Source organism: Mus caroli, chromosome 1 (assembly GCF_900094665.2).
Source record: "Mus caroli chromosome 1, CAROLI_EIJ_v1.1, whole genome shotgun sequence".
Lineage (NCBI taxonomy): Eukaryota > Metazoa > Chordata > Mammalia > Rodentia > Muridae > Mus > Mus caroli.
Window position 1 is genome coordinate 48,442,833 of NC_034570.1, and position 19,791 is coordinate 48,462,623.

At 40.3% G+C, this 19,791-nt stretch overlaps 1 protein-coding gene across 1 annotated transcript in view; it reads right to left on the reverse strand.

Annotated features, from left to right (window-relative positions):
* Pgap1 (post-GPI attachment to proteins 1) overlaps positions 1–14,935 on the reverse strand; it is an 82,316-nt gene extending 67,381 nt beyond the window's left edge. The window contains exons 1-4 of the mRNA XM_021162705.2: positions 14,681–14,935; positions 8,271–8,424; positions 5,097–5,272; positions 177–348 (exon numbers count right to left, since the gene is read on the reverse strand). Of these exons, the coding sequence (XP_021018364.1) occupies positions 177–348; positions 5,097–5,272; positions 8,271–8,424; positions 14,681–14,827 (649 nt within the window). The 5' untranslated portion in view covers positions 14,828–14,935. The remainder of the gene's footprint in view (positions 1–176; positions 349–5,096; positions 5,273–8,270; positions 8,425–14,680) is intronic.
* Between the last annotated feature and the right edge of the window lie 4,856 nt (positions 14,936–19,791).

Below are 19,791 nucleotides of genomic sequence, written 5' to 3' on the forward strand. Positions count from 1 at the left end.
AGATTAGAGGTTATCCTCCAGTAATTGTCAATGCCAAAAATAAAAACAAAAACAAAAACAAAAAAAACCCAAACAAAACAAAACAACAATAACAACTCCTCTAATGGACATAGCTACAAAGACTTCCTAGCTTCACTCTGAGCAGCGAAGGTCGGTTGGAATGTCAGGGGACTTACCTGTAATGAAACGATCTAATGGCATCACAGGGGCCACATGAGGAGTAGCTTGTGTAACAAGAAGATTGATCAGATCTTGCTTAAAATTTTTCAGTGTAAGCAATGCTCTGGCAACAAGGCCACCCATAGAGTGACCAATTATTGCCACACTTGTAGGAGCAAATTCTTGACCCTGTTTTTAAACAAAGACAAATAAAATAAAATCACCATGATAAAATTCTTAGTATCCTGAGAGAAATATTTAGTACTTCTGTTTGCCTATGAGCAATACAATACAATAGCAAAGATAAACCATAGCAGCACCCCTCAAAAGACAGAAAAATCCATCTTCATACAGTTCTAAACAATATGCTAATATTCTTGTATGGTATGCCTTAACATAAAAAACAGGTTTTGGTTATAGTTTTCTGAACTAAAATTTGAATCCTTGAGTTAGTGAATCGTGTTTGTATTCATTTGTTAGGTTGCTTACAATCTGAAGTATGAGTATATTAAATAATATTAGAATATTAAAAACTCAAGCAACAGCACATGCTTGCTTACTTACAGCAATGCTATGCTTATTCTCCTGAAAGGCTCTATCCAGCAGCTGACCAAACAGATGCAGACTTACAGCCAAACACTGGATGGAGGTTGGGGACTCTTAGGGAAGAGTTGGGGAAAGGCCCTGAGGGGGATGGGAACCCCACAGGAGGACCAACAGAATCAACTAATCTGGACCTCTGGGAGCTCTCAAGAGAACAAGCCACCAGTCAAAGGATGCCCTGGGCACATATGTAGGAGATGCACAGCTCAGTCTCCATGTGAGTACCCCAACAACTGGAACAGAGGCTCTCCCTAAAACTGTACCTGACTGTGGTATCTGTTATCCAACAGGACTGCCTTTTCCAGCCTCAGAAGGAGAAGATGCACCTAATCTGGCAGAGACTTGATGCCCCACGGTTGGGGGATACCCAGTGAGGTCCCACCCTCTCAGAGGAGAAGGGGAGGAAGGATGGGAAAAGGGTCTCAGTTGGTGGGGGGTAGGGGGGGACCTGGAAGGGAGGCAGTGCTTGGGATGTAAATAAATAAGAATATTAAATTTTATAATATATAAGAAATCAGAATACTTGGCACTGAAAAGAGTTTTAAAGAATGAGACAATTACAACTGTTGTTGCAATGTACTATCGTATGGTATCTCTTACTTCAAATTATTTCTCTACAGTGCATTTTAGTTTAAAAAATAAAATAGCATATTGATCATTGATTCACTGGTTATGAAATGCTTTAAATAAGTACTGCTTAAAAAGAGTCTTTGTTGCGGCTGGAGAGATGGCTCAGAAGTTAAGCTCACCTGACTCTTCTAGAGGACTGGGGTTTAACTACCACCACCTGCATGGCAGATGAAGACAACAGTGTGCAACTCTAGTCCCAGGAGATCCAATGCCCTCTTCTGGACTCCAAGGGTACCAGGCACCCACGTAGTGCACAGACATCCAAGCAGACAAAATATGTATTTACATGAAATTAATTTTTTCAAACAATAATAATCTTTGTTTATCAGGGGTGGTGTTACAACCTTTTAATCCAGCACTGGTGAGGCAGTGAAGTTGCATATCTGTTCAAGGCCAGCCAGTGATCTATGTAGTGAGTTCTAGGCCAGCTAGAAAACTACAGACTGAGATCATCTCAAAAACACACAAAGAAAAGAGTTTGTGTTCACTGTTCTCCTTAGTGTTTCCACTAAACCCGGGCTTGTTTCCCCAGCATCCATCCTTCATATGTATCTTTCTCCAGTTATGGTGGGCTGAGTCTGCTACCCTCAGAATGAACTAAAAGTGAGGTTGCTGCAGAGTATAGTCTGGGTCCTTAAATTTTGGACGGCTTTTTGCTACGCAATAGATCAGTGCTTCTCAGCCTGTGGGTTGTGACTCCTTTGGGGACTGAACAACCTTTTCACAGGGGTTACATATGAGATATCCTGCATATCAGATATTTACATTATGATTCCTAATAGCAGTGAGATTACAAAAGTCATTTCATGGTTGGAGTCACCCAAACATGAGTAACTGTATTAAAGGGTCACATTTATGAAGGTTGAGAACCACTGTTTTGGATAGTTCACAGTGCCCACAATGCAAATAGTATGGTTTATGATGAATATCTGTTGTCCTACAGGCTAGAATCCTTGTATATGTAAGGCAGAAAGTGTCAGAATTAGCCTCTAGTGAAAACTTGGGACACCGAGCTTATAATGAATGCCTGCCGCAGGCAATGTTTCTCAGGTCACAAGCTGCTGAAAGAGCAGAGTGAAGGTCGAATGTCGGCCTGCCCCACCCCGTGAGTCTCACTGTTGGAAGCTTGCACCTGCTTTTTGTGGACTTTGTCCTGTGTGCTTCCCCTTCTGCTTTTTCTCCAATTTGCTTCATGTCCTTTCACCACGTGACGGTCACGTGTTATAAACTGAACCCTACCACGAATCCCACTAGCAAGCCAGCCAGCCTGGGGATGGACTTGGGGATCTCAGAGAAAGCTCACTGCGTCAGGACCAACCTCTACACCCCTACTTCTTGTTCTTAGCCATGGGAGCTCCCTCTCACTCCTGGTCTCTGGTGCTGCTCTCCTGCATCCTTCGGCTATTAAATGAAGGGCCTGGGCCTCCGGTCTTTGACTTTTCTCTTTACACATACACAGAGACACACACACACACACACACACACACACACACACACACACACACACACGGACACACACACTTACTGATATTGGCCACACCGACTCATCTCCTCCCCACCCTGGCTTTTAATACATGTATTTAGTGTTAACTCCCAACTAATCTCACCCGGAATTTTTTTTTCCCTCTAGACCCAGTTGCACAACTCTTGTTGCGCAATTGCTATGCTGGGAACACCTTACGAATATTAAGCTCAACCTGTCTAAACTAGACTTTACTACCTCCAAGTATCCTCTACCTAGTCCTATCAAAGGCAATTCAATCCCTTCAGCTGTCCAGAGTATCTGGAGTCGTTCTTAACTCTTGTTTTTCTTTCATACAGAATTTCAATCTGCAATCTCCCAGCAAAGAGGATAATTTTCTCCCCATAACACTCTGATCACTTGGGAAGAGATCATTAAATTCTATTCCTCCTACACTGAATTTTTGTTCCTTTTTCTATACATTATTAATCCATGGACTGGTGCTAGTGTGGACAAGTGGCTTTCAGCTGTAGAGATGATCCTATGATGGACTACATACCAACTCATATTTAGATACTAAATCAGATTAGTCTTTTGCAATAATTCTATTTGGTCGTGATATACTATACTTCTTTACGCTGAGTTTGGTACTCTGGTATTTGGTTGAGAATTTTATATTTATGATCTTGAGGAATATTAACCCTTTAGTTTCTTTTTAATGACTGTTGTGTTCTCTACTTTTTTATTAAACGAAATTCTATCTCCCTTACTCTTTAAAAGTCCTTGTCTAGTTTTGCTGTCAGATCTGTGCTGGACTGAAAACTGAGTCTTTTTCTTCCTCTGTTCTTTTGAAAATTGTTTTGTTGCTGCTGTTGTTTTAAGATCAGCATTTGTTCTTAAATGTGGGCTAGAATTTTACATGACGGAAAATCATTGAACCCTAAGGTTTTTCTTGGTGGTAAGATTTTAAATTACAGCCGGGCATGGTGGTGCACGCCTTTAATTCCAGCACTTGGGAGGCAGAGGCAGGAGGATCTTTGAGTTCGAGGCCAGCCTGGTCTACAGAGTGAGTTCCAGGACAACCAGGGCTGCACAGAGAAACCCTGTCTCAAAAAACCAAAAAAAAAAAAAAAAAAAAGATTTTAATTACAAATTCAAAAGAAATTCTGACAGTTACTGGGTTACCCAGATTTTCTGTTTCTTATGTCAGCTTTATAATTTATACTTCAAAAACTTTATATGCTTGAGTTATTAAGTTTACAGGCATAAAGGTGTGCATGATATTCCTCTCTCACCCTCTCCAAATGTAGAAATGTGTCCTCATTAGTTCCTGACATTGTCACTTTGTTTTCTCATCTTTCAGACCAGTCTAGCCATGATCGTTTTTAATGAATCAACTGTTGGCAAAAGTTAGCTTTTATGTTGTTTTATATTTCTTTAATTTCCACTTTCACCTTGTTTTCTTACTTATCTTTATTAACTTTCTTTCCTCCCTGGCTTATAAAGCCTGTTAGCTTACGTCACTGATTTGAAAGCTTACTCTTTTCTAATGTAAGTATTCAAAACAGTACTTCTGATAACCATTATTTAATCCTCTAAATTCCCTTTTTATTAGTTGAAAATTTAATACCTGTATAAAATGTAAATTCTGATATGCATTTTCATTTTAATTCAGTTCGAAGTATCTTCAATTTTCATTTTTTAAAAACTCTGGGTAATCTAGAAGTAACAGTTTAAAAAAAATTTTTTTTTACCTTTAATTTAACTTTGCTATTTTCAGGAAATAAATTACATTGTTTTAGTTCTTTGAAGATTATTTATATCCACAACCCAGCATATGGCCTAGCACTGAACACAGCTTAGTAACTGTTCATTGTGTATTGAAAAAGAGTATTCCTATAGCTAATGAGTAAGAGTGTTTTAAAGTTATCAATAAACATTATATAGAAGAACCTGGTGAATGTTGTTCAAATCCATAATTTACTGATTTTCTTATCGGTAATTAGAAGAAAAGGGCTGAAATCACTAGTGCTATTTGGGCTAATAATGCTAACTCCTTTTCTTGGTTCTACTGGATTTTGCATTGTGAATTTGGAAGGATTAGATGCATACGGATGATTCGAGGGTTTTTATTTGTTTGTTTGTTTGTTTTTGGTTTCTGGATTTTTATAAATTTGTTAGACTGTGTGTCCCTAAGAAAACAAAGCCACTGACACTACTGACTTGAACACTTATCTCCCACCTTGTAGAGTTTGAGAATCGCTTTAATGCACTCGTGTACAAACTTGGTCTGCTTCTGAAGGCTTCCACCATACAATGCCACCAGTTCTTCATTGAAGTTGACACTGAAGAAGTCGAAGTGGTACTTGAAGTCGATGTCTTCTGCTTTCCTAAGTGCAATAGAGCCGATAGAACGAACTGCAGAGTAAGAAAGAAGAGGGCTCACTATACAAAGCATCCTGGAAAAGCATCTGACTTCGTCCTGATGTTTTTAAATAAATAAACCCATCGTGAATATAAGCAACTTATGTCAGTGTGATGCACATCATCAGGTACCAGATAAGAACCTGAGGCTATAGCTCAGTTGGTACAGTGATTGCTGTTCAAGTATGAAGACCCTGAGCCCAGATCCCAGAATCCATGTAAAAAGCCAAGCCTATACTACCAGCACTGAGGAGACAAAGACAGAAGGATCCTGGAGGCTTGCTGAACAGATTTCTAGGTAAATCTGAGAGCTACAAGTTCAATGAGATCATTAAAAAAATAAATAAATAAGACAGACAGAAAGAAGAAAGGAAAAGGTGGAGAATGATTAAAAAAAAAAAAACCCTCAATGGTGATTTCTAGCTTCTATCCATACATGTCTCTATATATGTACCATCCCTAACCCTCCAACTCACTCACTACACACACACACACACACACCAATTAAAAGAGCAGATATAATTAACATATTACACAAGTCACCCTGTGCAAAATTTGTAACTCCATGGATTTTAGTGCATTCATCACCTCCAGTGAGTATTGTACAACCGCCTCTGAAACTGAGTATTTCAACCACATCACTCTCCAATCCTGCTATCCCTCCTAGCCCCTAATATGCACCAGCTTATTCTCTGTCTGCGTGAATTTGCCTATTCTTAACATTTCAGATAAATGATATCATCCCATAATGTGACTTTGTGTGACTGGCTTCTTTCACTTTTTATGATGTTTGCAAGGTCCATCCATGTTGTAGCATTCACATCACGAATTCATCTCTTCACATCCCATCAGCAATGTGTGAGGATTCCAGTTTTCCACATCTGTGTGGCACTTGCTACTGTCTGTCTTTTTTATCATGGGCATTATAGTATTATTGTAGGGAGTGGCATCGCATTTTGATTTGCCTTTCTCTGATGACACATGATGTTTAAGCATCTTTCCTGCTTCCACTCCTGCCCTGTAACAGCATAGTCTCTTCAAATCAGATCCATGCTGGTCCTTTTCAAAAAGTAAACTGCATTTATTAGATCTGTGAAAATTTTAATTTCACAATTTCAATGTTGTCAAACAGGTAGTATAAAGGAAAGTATCATATGCTAATGCTAAGAATATAATCAGTGTAATAAGTAAAGATAAGAAGATCTGTAAAGCCTGTGATGGGGAGTTAATATTACTAGGATAAATCTAGAAGTACAGAAATATTTATGTGCTCTAAGATGTATGTAGGATACCGTAACTGCCAATACAAAAATACTGTAAAAGTATACAAATTATCTCCTATAAAAAATTGTATAAAAGAACAATATAGTGTTAAATAAATGGACAGTTTACTGTACATACAGTAACTTAGAGGACTTTTACAGACAAAGTAGACTGGGCGAAACCGAGCACAAAGAATACATACTTGATGGTTATACATTATAACCATCATAATCATCCCCAGAGGAATAAAGTATCCCAGGGATGCACACTTAGGTATGTAGAAGTGTGTGTGTGTGTGTGTATAAGCGCAAATATATACATATACACATACACATACACATACACATACACATACACATACACATACACATACATATACATACACATCCTAACTTCATTTTTCTCTAGTCATGGTGGTCCTGAGTGCAAACACATTTTTGTATCAGGGACTTCCCCAAACTATGTTCAGGCTCTCCTCAAATCCCATCTCCTCGCCACGGCCTCTCCTGACCACCTCGTCTAAACAAGCCACATTCCTACTACTTACCTTCTGCCTCCTTTGGGGCTTTACTTATTATTTCTCAGAGCTTTTAATGTTACTGGAACATCTACTGATGGCTGTCTCCCAATAAAAACATGTGTTTGATGAATTCTGTCCTGTTCTACTCCGTATATTTACCTAGAATACTCCCTGGCTTATGGTAGATACTCCACAGATATTTTGTAGATGAATAATAAGCACATATGACTACTGTACTGGCTATTTTTGTGTCAACTTGACACAGCTGGAGTTATCACAGAGAAAGGAGCTTCAGTTGAGGAAATGCCTCCATGAGATCCAACTGTAAGGCATTTTCTCAATTAGTGATCAAGGGGGAAAGGCCCCTTGTGGGTGGGACCATCCCTGGGCTGGTAGTCTTGGGTTCTATAAGAGAGTAGGCTGAGCAAGCCAGGGGAGGCAAGCCAGTAAAGAACATCCCTCCATGGCCTCTGCATCAGCTCCTGCTTTCTGACCTGCTTGAGTTCCAGTCCTGACTTCCTTTGGTGATGAACAGCAGTATGGAAGTGTAAGCCGAATAAACCCTTTCCTCCCCAACTTGCTTCTTGGTCATGATGTTTGTGCAGGAATAGAAACCCTGACTAAAACAACTACCATACATGTTAAAACAAGTCTGGGTTCATTATATAACAATTCCTCCAATGTTTATAAGAACTGAAGCAGATGTTGTTTATAAACAAAATTACTTACAGATTGGGATATTTGGCTACTCTGCCAGGAACGCCGGCATTCTCTGCACTGTCCTGCAATCCCTCCATGTCTCCACATGGAGAGGAACTGATCTCTTCCTTGTTCAGCATAATTTAAGGTTTCTCTCCCCACTGAATGTTGCAGATTCCATTCTCAGAAACTTCATTTCCAACACTAACCTTTCCTCTACTTCTGAGTACCTCCATAATCTATTCACCCTACCCTATGCCATCTGATTTCTGAATGCCTATATAATCTATTCACCCACCTACACCATCTCATTCTTCTCACTCCCTGCTAAGTAGTGTTTGACTCCTCTTTTCCTTCTATTTTAAATGTTTGCTTTCTCTTGGGAAGTGGCATGTACAGTACCTGACAGAGTAAGCCTTTCACTTACAGCACTTGATTCTGGCATTATGCACATGATTCCAAGTCTGGAGATGAAGCTCACAGCTTTAACGTCTTTCTTCCACTACCTACCTTGCTTATAGCTTCCAGCATTACCAGGAAGAAAGAGAACAGGAATTCCTGTCAAAGGGAGAATTTTGTGTTCTTCAGCGTATGATCCTTCTCCGTAAAGATATAACTCATATGCTGGATAACGCTTTGTCAGCTTCTTTGGGAGCTCTATTTTCTACAGAAAATAAATAAATAAATAGGTCCATTTTAATCACTTTTATTAATACAACTCAGACTCAATGCAAACATAAAGAACTTTAAAATGGTACAGTATACAAATATTATGAATGCTATAAACCATACCCAATGCACAAAACAAGTTATCGTTTTTCACGCAGGGGATTATTTTTAAATTATATGGATCTCGAAGAGTATAACCTTCATAAAAGCATGAAACGCATATGGTTGAAATTCTAACCAATCAGTTAAAATAATCCCTGACAATGGCTATATGTCACTGGTATATGTCAGAACGTTTCACATAAACTTAACTGAAAATGCATTTAATTTAGAACCAGTTATCAATTATAATTTAAAATAAGGGTAAGACCTTTCCATGATCATTTCAATGCTTTTTGGTATTTTAAACTACTTTATAGTATCTTCTTTTACTTGGGACTACCTAAATACGCTAGCTGCTACAACTTTAAACAAAGCATGTTAGTGTTGGGGTTTGTGTGTGTACATGCATGTTCATTCGTGTGTGTGTGTGTGTGTGTCTGTGTTCATATGTGTGCATAGGCACATGCATGTGTGTGTGGATGTGGAAGCCATACGTCAACACTGGGTACTCTCAATTATTCTCCGACTTGTTTATTTGGAGACAAGATCTCTCCTTGAACCTAGAAATCTCAGATTCAGCTAGATTGCCTGACCTGACTCTGCTTCCCCAGCACTGGGATGACGATGGCACAGACTGCTGTGTGAGGATCAACTCAGGGACTATCTCATGCTGGCATGGCAAGCCCTTCATCTACTCAGCCCTTCCAGAGCCCCAGGAAGTTTGTTGGACAATGTTTTAACTATGATGGTTTAACAAAATAATCTGAACCTTACAACAAAGTCTTGACTAAGACTATGCACACTTTTCTTACCATAAACACTCCACTGAATAACGTCACCTTCAATTCCCGGACTGTCAGCAAGCTTTAAGCTACTTTGCAAATCCTAATGTTGTACTACACATGCAAAGTCTCCACATCATCTCCAAAGGGTAGGCAATAATTAAAGGTGTAGCAAAGTGTTAACTTTTCCATTCCCTCTTTGAGGCGGGGTCTCACTACTCAGGCTCTGCTGGTGACACTCCATCGTTGGACAATGTTTTAACACACACACTCCTACCCCAGTCTCCCAAGTGTTGGGAGTTACTTCACCATACCTGAAGTTTCCATGATTTTTTTTATAACAGAAATCATTAAAAACAAACCACTGTACTAAATCAAAAACTGAAAGTGATATCAATACATCAATCATCTAGAAATGTAAAACATGCATATACTTGATGAAAAAATTTACTGTATGAATTTCAAAACTCTAAATGTTATTAATATTGCTGGAAAAACTTACTGCTCAAAGGAGAATTCTAATTGTTTGTGTAGATTCTATAATATTCCCTTGAAGATATTAACATAATCCAGGCCAACTATATCACAGAAGCATCTACAGGACAATATGCTTAATAGGCTAGCACTTTAAAATCATCTTCTCCAACAGACCAAATACAGAAAAACCAACTCTACCATTTGCTTTATAAGCACGCTAGCATTTCAAGTCAAATTAGTCCCAATAATGATTATGCAATGTGCAAACAAAAGTGAGAATGATGCAACAGTTTATTTATTGGGGTTCAAGCAAGCATATATAATAAAGAAGTAATTCCTTAACTGCTCCCAAATAAGAACATAATTTGATGCAATGGTGCACACATAGTTTTTAGTTTAGTAGACAAGTTTAAGCTAAATTGAACATTAATCCAGGAAACTAGAAATTATCAAAAATGTCTAAAAAGACCAGGTGATGGTGACGCAAGTCTTTAATCCCAGCACTCGGGAGTCAGAGGCAGGCAGATCTCTCTTGAGTTCAATGCCAGCACACAGAGAAACCCTGTCTTGAAAAACAAAAACAGAACATACACACACACACACACAGAGGCGCGCACACATTTCTCTGAAGATAAAAAGTAGGCAAAGCAACATATTTGACATATTTTATAACATGCTATTTTATGGGCAATTTCATTGTAAAATATTTGTATCGTTTAAAAATTAACAATGTATACATATTCTAAAAATATACAGGTGGGGGAAAGGTAAGGGAGATGGCGAGTCAAGGAGGGGAGGGGAAAGGAGAAGAGAAGAGGACACAAGAATGGTAAGAAATGCAGGGAAATGGCACCTCCAGGCAGAACACAAGATCTAGAACAAGACAACAGGAGAGGCAACTGGTGGGTGCACAGAAGGGATGCTATGCTGAGAAGAAAGATGCATAAAGGAAGAAGCATAGCTGTAGGGCTCCAACACAAATTACTTCATATGGACGATTTAAGCAAACTCTCTCCCACAAAGGTCATTCCGCGACAGTGGCCTCTGCATTAACTAGTACTCCATTAACTAGTACTCTGTTAACTAGTACTCCCGTGAGGCAACTCTGCAGGCCGTACTGCCTCGATTGCACCTCAGAAGAGGCTGCTCTCACTGTCAGTGCACACCTTTCCCAAAAGACAAGTGTTCTAACAACCCCTCATCTGCTAGACAACACTGACTTAAGATGTCTGTGTGTGTGTGTGTGTGTTCGTGCGAGCGTGTATGTATATATAATATATATCTTTCTTTTGTAAATGAAAACTATGAAAGTTTGCTATCCATGGTTTTAACAAAAAGAAAACAAAATTATCAAAATAAATGCAGACATTTTAAAGTTCTTAGTAGGAGCTCTCGGCCCTTGACTGAGGCTACTCCCAAGAGTAGGCCTAAGGACTCCTGCTTGGTTAAAACAGGAAAAACCCACCTAGACGTAATTTAACCTTTCAGACAGGCCTTTCTTCTTGTCATAAATCCTCTGCTACAATCCAGGTCATGCTGCTACCAAACCAGCTAGCTAAACACATCCTCACGTATTTCCATACTGTATACATAAATAATAAAGACTTTAGAGAGGGTAGCTTTTAAAATTTGATTCCAAAATCTACCTCACTCTTATAATTTACAAATGCCATGTTTTAAATTTTGTGTTTAATGTATTTAAATTTTTTTTCAACTTCAGAAGGGAAGGCATTGAAAAGAAGGTCTCTTATCATGGTCCAGAGCTGGTCAGTTCCCCATCCAGATGACAACGGATGTTAACCACCTTGTATGTGCTGCCAAGTATAATTTGGATGTACACAGGCAGATACATTTATAGATTATTTCCCCCTTATCAATAGTAATATGTTATAAATGCTGATCAGACAGTATGCCCCAGCATCTTCCCTCCTTCATTATGTGCTAGCCAAATGACTTGCATATCCATGCTCAGCTCTCCTGATCCCCTCACGTCAGCTGGGTTTTATTATTAATCATTCCATTCGTTTGCATCTCAAATGTTATATTTTTTATTTTTTGTATTTTGCCTATGGAGCCAGAAGAGGGTGTCCGGTTGGAACTGGAGTTAAGAGTGGTTGTAAACCACCAGTTAGGTGCTGGAAACCGAACCCAGGTTCCATGCAAGAGCAGCAGGTGCTCTTTACCTCTGAGCCAGCACAAACATGTATATTCTTTCTTCTCTGAAGAGCCTTGTACACAGTCTCTTGCTACATTATAACTGATTTTTATATCTTTGTCTCTCTTCTTGTTAAAATATATATATTAAAGGCCTAGGGGCTTTTTATCACTAATATCCTCTCATGCCAAACAGACCTAGTCATTCAATAAATGACTGTCTAAATAAACATCAACATGCTTCATGATAAAGTATGGTTTATGTTTGCAGCATCAACATCTCCTTTCAGAGAGCAAGCATTAGGTCACACACATGAACAGACCCAAATGAGCGCATGAGAGAAAACAACTTCGGTGTTTCTGCTCAAATTTTATAATTTGCCTAAGTTATGTGCAGCTGAACAACCATTTGGCCCTACTGGCATCATAGAGCAAGAAGCTGTAAACGATGTGGTAGACTGAGGAGCCATCAAATAGAGTTAACTCCACATAAATGCATCCAGGAAACTACAGGCAAAGGATGAATAGAGATAATAAGCCATTTTAAATTCAAATTTTCATTTTTGCAAAGAGCTTCAAATACCTGTCACTTTAAAAAAAAAAAGGATGTTTATCATTTTTTGCTGACTAGCTAAGAAAGGCACAAATAAGCAACTTTTTTTTTTAATTAGATATTTTCTTTATTTACATTTCAAATGTTATCCCCTAGTTTCCCCTTCGAAAACCCCCTATCCCTTTCCCCCTTCCTTCCCTGCTCACCAACCCATTCACTCCCTGCTTTTTCCTGGCCCTGGCATTCCCAAATAAGCAACTTTTAAAAAGGGAAAAGAAAAAGGCCTGAAGAAGGATGAGATATCAAGAGGAGGCCATGCCACCTGCTGGACACCAACCTGCAAAGCATTAGAAAGCTTCAGAAATGCTAATCTAGAAGGCAGCAGATAAGCTATCTTTAGAACAGTTTTACTCAGGGGAAAGCCATTTGGCTCTTAAAAATCTCAATATTTATTCAAAAGGGCTCATTTCTATAGGTAGGCCTTAATTCTGTTTGTAAAATGACATAATTCATTCAAAGTCTGCTAAAAATGTGTACTAAAACTTCCACCACTATGATTATTACTGTACACACAAATTATTAAGTGTCAAACTCCAAAACAGCAATTTGTACCAAAATAACTACATACCGACAAAAAAAGCCCAATAGCTCTTTTGTCTCAATGACACTAATTTTCTCTTTCTAGTCAATTTCATGAGGCACAAGACACATCTGTGAGATCCATATGCTTTGTTCTGAACATGAAGGCAATTTCTACTACTGCAAATATTAAAATAGATCAAATAATTGTGGGAAATCTAAAAATAAATGGAAACTATTGTTCCAAAATGATTTTATTGTAACCACTGAATACAGTACTACACTAAAGCGACCTGCTTCAATATTACCGAGTTTTCAAATTATTAAACCATTGGCAATGAAAGAGAATTAAAATAAACTCTATTTTCAGTTTAAAAAAAAAACCTAAAGTTGATATTTTTAACTATTAAGATTTTAATGCACATAAACCAGCATCACATGAGTTCACTAGCTTAGGAATTAACACTAACTTGTTTAAAATCTCCAAGCGCATCTGAAATGCAGTGTTCACTTTCCCTCATAACCACTGATGCAAAATCAAGGTAGGAACTCATCTACTAGAAAATATCCATGGGAAAGGATGCTTGCTCCTCAGCAATTTAAACTTCAGTTTTTAAAGGTAAATAAGAGGGCATCAAACAGGCTCCCTCTATAAGGACCTGTACGCAGACGCAATCCTGATTTTCATTCTTTATCGACAGAAAAAAATCTGCTACGATCTTAAAAGTATACTAAGAACGCACCTTATCAAAATGTATTATGTATATTTTATAGGAGTCATTATAATAGATATTCCAAAATTTAGATTCATTTAGAAATCTCAAGAAAAATATCACCAAAGGGAAATTTCTCCTGACAGCTGTGTAATTTGTTATCATCTCTTTCTACTGCTGGTCATGAATGAAATTTTAGATTCTACTACGCGGAACAAATGAAGCAATTAATGAAAGCATTCAAATTAGAACAGAGCGGGGCGGTGAAAGAGGAGGCAGAGCCTGTTAAACCCAGTGAGAAGACAAAATAACACCAGAATGTACATGCAACCGTTTATAATAGATATCGTAATAGATTATGCAGGTCACTGACTGTTCAGAGGCATGCAAAAACACAGGTACGCACACGCACACACCCACGGACTCAAAACCTACAGAACAGGTGGATCGGCAAAATTCTCCACCGGAGGAAAACTAGATAGTTTTCAGTTTAATTATTAATCAGGCCAGTCTTTCACTTCACCCAGAGGTAAAACCTCAGAGCCTCTTTTTAAATCAGCTTTGGCAACTCTGCAAGACGCTGCTTCTTTCCAGAAAAGCAAAATCTGACGCGCACGCCCATCACTGGGCGCGAAGAGAAATCATCTCCTTGCAAGCAAAGGAGGGTCCGGGAAGTATAAGGATGGGGAGAGGGACCGGGGCTGGCTCTCTGGCGGTCAGAAATCGGGGTCCGGAGTCTAGGTGGGGGACGAGGGGTCGCGGAGGCGAGGATGCCCTGCCCAGCACGAAGCAGGAGACTTCAAGTGCCAGGAGGGCTCCGATTCGGAGCGTTCCATCTGAACCCGAGAGAAGCCCGGGAGGTGTGGGCGCGCAGGTGAGGGAGGGCCGTACCTGGTACTCCGGGTACTCGAACATGTAGCTCATGCTGCACTTGTTTTCCTCGAAGCCGAAGAAGACATCCCACAGCCCCAGGGTCGCCAGAAACACCATGAAGACATAGAACGCCAGGTTCCAGAGGTTGACTGAGTGGAGAAACATGGTGCAGCCGAGCGCCTCTACACCAGGAGAAGCTCCGCAGCCTAGACAGAGCGAGGGAAAGACGCCGGTGCCAAGCCGTGCCCAGCAGAGCAGCGCGCGCCTGCGCGGAGCCCCGCCAGCACCCCCTCCCCTTCGCCTGCCGCTCAGCGCGCCTGCGCAACTGCGAGCAGCCGGCCCGCGGCGCCGCCCACGGAGGAGGGAGCTGTGGGCGTTTGCAGCCTGAGCGAGATTGTGCGCCTTAAAAAATGGAATGAGAAAGCGGAGTGGGCTGGGCTGGAGGGCATGGAGAGAAAAGGGAGGGGGCGAGAGGGGCGGGGGGACGGGGAGTGGAGGATGAAAGGGAGAAGGGGGATGGGAGCGCGGGATCCCAGAGGCAGGAGAGGGAATGGCCGGGTGGGTACCGCAGGAATTGGCCAGGGGCAAGGATAACGCCCTAGCGTCCAGAGACTGTTAGATTCAGAGCTAACTGGCCAAGAGAGGCGGCACTTCAAAGGCGTGTCAGGTGGCTGTCACGCACACCTTCCCCTGCAACAATTTCAAACCCCATCCTGTTCAATTTTGAAACCGTCTCGGGCCTCCGCAATTTCGCTTCAAGGACCAACTAGCTTGATTCCAGAGGAGACAAATGGCTTTCCCCCTCCCTCTTAGACCACCGACTTGGACCCTGTAAGTAGTAACAACACTGTCTCATTGAAACAAAACACACGACAATCAAAGGAAATCCTGTTCTTGGTGGAAGCCTTAATCAGACGAAGTCTAAAAAAACAATATAAAAATACCCACCAACATGATGTTCCCAGTTGGTACCTGCAGGATCAGGTCGGCACTGACTTGAGGTGCTCTCCAAGTCCCCCATGTCTCTGGGGACTGGTTCCACAATGACGTTAGAAGAGAATTTTGCTCAAGCTTCCACTCTTTCTCATAAGTTAGTTCATTTCGAAGAATTTCCATTTGTCTTTACACAAAGGAGAAGGTTTTTAAAAAGCAAATTAAACCCATTGGTAATACTTGTAACAGCTTCGAAAGGCTGAAATGTTACGAGATGTCAGCCCTTAAAGCTGACCAGACAGCAGATGAGTTTTGTGTGTGTGTGTGTGTGTGTGTGTGTGTGCTGCTAACTTCAGAATTTTACTCAGAATGATCTTTGGCACTGACTCAATTTTATTTTATTAGATTAATTTTTAAGGAAAGCTGGGTAGGATGCATGAAATCAAAGACTTTCAAGACCGAACAGGAAGCTGATTGTTTATCTTATACAAAACCCTGCTATTCACATCAAGGAGCTACAATCCAAAGGTAAAAGGGTAACATTTTTTTTTTAACCCTATACAGAAACACTTGGATATCTAAGCAAATACACCTAGCTACAAGATACAGACTATTTGTAAAGAGAGGACTGGGAAAACGGACTGGTGAGCTGCTTTGAGCTATGGAAGTAGATTTGGAAGGGCCAGGAAAGTCTGGGTAATGCTGAGTAGCAGGGCAATAGTTAGCTAATAAGCATTTAAGGCATACCATATATGTTTTGGATGTTGTGGTGTACCCCTTGGTATAGGAGTTATTTGTCCTATGCTGTGATGATACCCTGGGACAAACAACTTAAGGAAGGGTTTGTTTCGGCTCACAGTTCCAACATATCGTCCATTGTGGCAGGGTATTTATGGCAGCAGAGCCTGAGGCAGCAGGTCAGTTTGCAGCTATAGACAGGAAGCAAAGAGAGGTGCATGTTAGGGGTCAGCTCCCTCTTTCCATTTTTATCTGGTTTGGAAGTTAGGGTGAGGTTTTTTTCTATTTTAGTTAACTTAACCTAGAAAATCACTCCCAGACATGTCTCCAGATTTGTCTCCAAGGTCTTTGTAAATCCCATTCAGTTGACAAAATTAACCTTCTTCACAACTCTACCCCTTGTCAACCTGACAGTCAGTGTTACTATTAAACAATTACCTTCTAGGATCATAGCCATCTCATGATACAGATACATTTAGTACAACTTCAAAAGTCCCCATAATCTTTGACAATCCCAATGCTAGTGAAAAGTGTGTTAGAATTAGATACTAGAAGACACTGGATTCCCCCTGGAAGTGGAGTTCTACTGGAGTTATAGACCATTTTGAACTGTCACAGAGGTGCTAGGAACCAAACGCAGAGCCTCTGTAAGAGAAGCAAAGTGCTCTTAAGCAAGTCAGCTCTCCAGCCTCATAGCTTCTCTCTTGAGTCAACTCCATACCATGCATGCATCCTCAGCAGACATCTCATAATTCTGACATTTCCAACATCCTTGGGTCTCCACTGCAAGCTGGGTTTTGCTTTCATAGCTTCATACAGTAGCCTCTCAGGGACTCCAGTCCTGCCATATTGCCTAGGCTCAGTTGTTCTCTGAAACTGTGGTATACGACTACATGATCTCCTTAATCTTGCATCTTACATGCTTACCCAACTAGTATCATATAGACGACACTTCTAAGTTGTACTGCCAGCTCAGGATGGAGACTTATTTCCTTGGACCTGCTACTGTCGCCTACACTTGCTAACCATAGGGAAATAAGTTCCTTAGGCAGGCATTTTCCAGAAACAAGGCACTCTTCCAGCAGCATTCAAATGAAATTGTATTTTCAAAAGCTGGAGCCTTTGATGGGTGAGGTCTTACCCTCATGGCATTTGTCCCAGTGAAGAGCAGACTATTTCTCTTGAACAACTAAACTTGCTTTTAATGTGTGCACTGACTGCAATGTAAAGTTATCCAGTCTCTTTTTCTTGACAAACTATACACTAAAAAAAAAAAAAAAAAAGAGAGAGAGAGAGAAAGAAAGAAAGAAAAGAAAAGTTCTGCCCACCTGTTGCTCTTTCTTTAACTGTAGGCCTAGATAAATGTGATGAACAAAAGCAATGCCACAGGCTGAATACTAGCCTCCCTTGAAATGTCCTCTGCCAAACTCATCAGTTATTCGGTTTGTTTGTTTGTTTTGCTCTGCTTTGTTGGCAGTAGTAGTGGCTTGGATGGTGTTGTTACTGTTTTGACTGAGAAGCCCTGACTGGCTGGAACTCTTTGTGTCGATCAGGCTGGCCTTGAACTCATAGAGCTTTATCTGCCTTTGCCTTCCAGATGCTGGCATTGAAGGTGTGTCCTACCATGCCTGACTAGTTATTTTTATATTCAGCTTCACTTAAGTCCTTGGGACATGTGCAAAATGCAGCTAGATTCATTGCCTAAATATAACATGAATGTTTTCTACCATTGTTTCCAACAAAGCTCTTGTCTTCCTCTGAAGCCTCAGAAATCAGACCTCCACTATCCACATCTTTCTTGCCTGTGGAATTCTTAACTCCCACCAAAAGAGCCCATTAAGCTCTTTCACATTATCAAAGAACTTTTCTAACCCAAAGTCCCAGGCTCTTACATATTTCTCCCACAACTCCATCTCAAAGCCCTAACAACCACATGGTCATGTTTATGACAGCAACGACCCCACTCCTGACCAATTTTCTGTATTAGTTGTCTTGTTGCTATGACAGAATTACCCTAACAAAGGCAGCTTTTAGAAGGAAAGAGTTTATTTTGCCTCATAGTCTAGAGTTCAGCCTATTACGGCTCGGAAGTCTTAGCAACAGGAGCTTGAAGCAGCTAGTGGTGTTGCATCCACAGTCAGGAGGCGAAGACTGACTCCCTTTCTCCTATCTACTTGAGGTGTATGTTATCATGGTCTTCTCACTACAGCAACCTGAGTCTAGAAAAATCTGTCCCAGACATGCTCAGAGATTTGACTCAAGGTAATTCTAGATCTCAACAAGATTAACCATCAACTAGGGAATTTCTTTTAAGTTCTGTTGATAAGAATAGAATATGCGAAATTTTCAGAATTATACCAACAGGATGGGATTATGGAAACAACCTGTTTTACATATGTACAGTGTTTATATATATATATATGTATATATATATGCTAATGTTGATATACTATTGACCTTGAGCCCCCAAAATAAGGACACTTGGGGTATGCTATGAAATTACCACTTAGTGTAGAGGATTATGAATCATTTGGGAAAGAATTCAAGCTCTAGATTAAAATGAGAGAAATGCATTGAGTCTTAAGAATATCAAAGACTGAACATCTGATTTTTATTTCAATATTATGGAAATATGATAAATAAGCCATGGGTGATCCCATACTCCCTCATCAATTTATTCAGTGTTTCTTTAGTTTTTTTTTAATTTTAGATGTATGAGTGCCTACATGTATTTATGTTCATGCCTTGTACCCATAGAGGCCAGAAGAAGGGGATTGGATCCCCTGGAACTAGAGTTTCAGCTGGTTGATAAGATGACACATAGGTTCGGGGAGCCAAACCTAGGTCCTCTGTAAGAGCAACAAAATGCGATTAACTTCTAAACTACCTCTGTAGTCCCCACTCCATATTTCCTAAACTCAATGGACATGTGAAACATTTCAAATTTTTATTTAAAAGTGGGTTCTTATTTCAGTAGTTCCGGGATGGGACCCAAGGTGATGTCAATGATGTTGGTCAGAAGACTGAACTTTGAGTGGCAAGGATGTATGCTCTCTAAGAACTGCTACACAAAGGAAACGGAACCTAAAGATGATAGAGCGTACTTGTCTCGGGGCTTTCGTAAATTCTGGCAGGCTACTTCCTTGATCATTCACTATGTAATGGAACTGAAGTCAGTTGAAGTGTCACTGTAATCTTAGCACTTTGGAGATGGAAGCAGGAGGAACATGAATTTGAGGCCAGCCTGGATGACATAGGAGAACGGTCTTGGGAGGGAGGAAGGGCTAAAAGGTATAATTAGCATGGAAAGCCAGCCAGCTCTGTATATTTATTATTTGGTTTTGAGACAGGGTCTCATGTACCTGAAGCTTGCTTCCACCTCCCTGGGGCAGCGACTCCAGGCATCGGGCACCACACCTAGGTTGTCTCTGGTCTTTCTAGCCTCCTTTGTCTCTCTC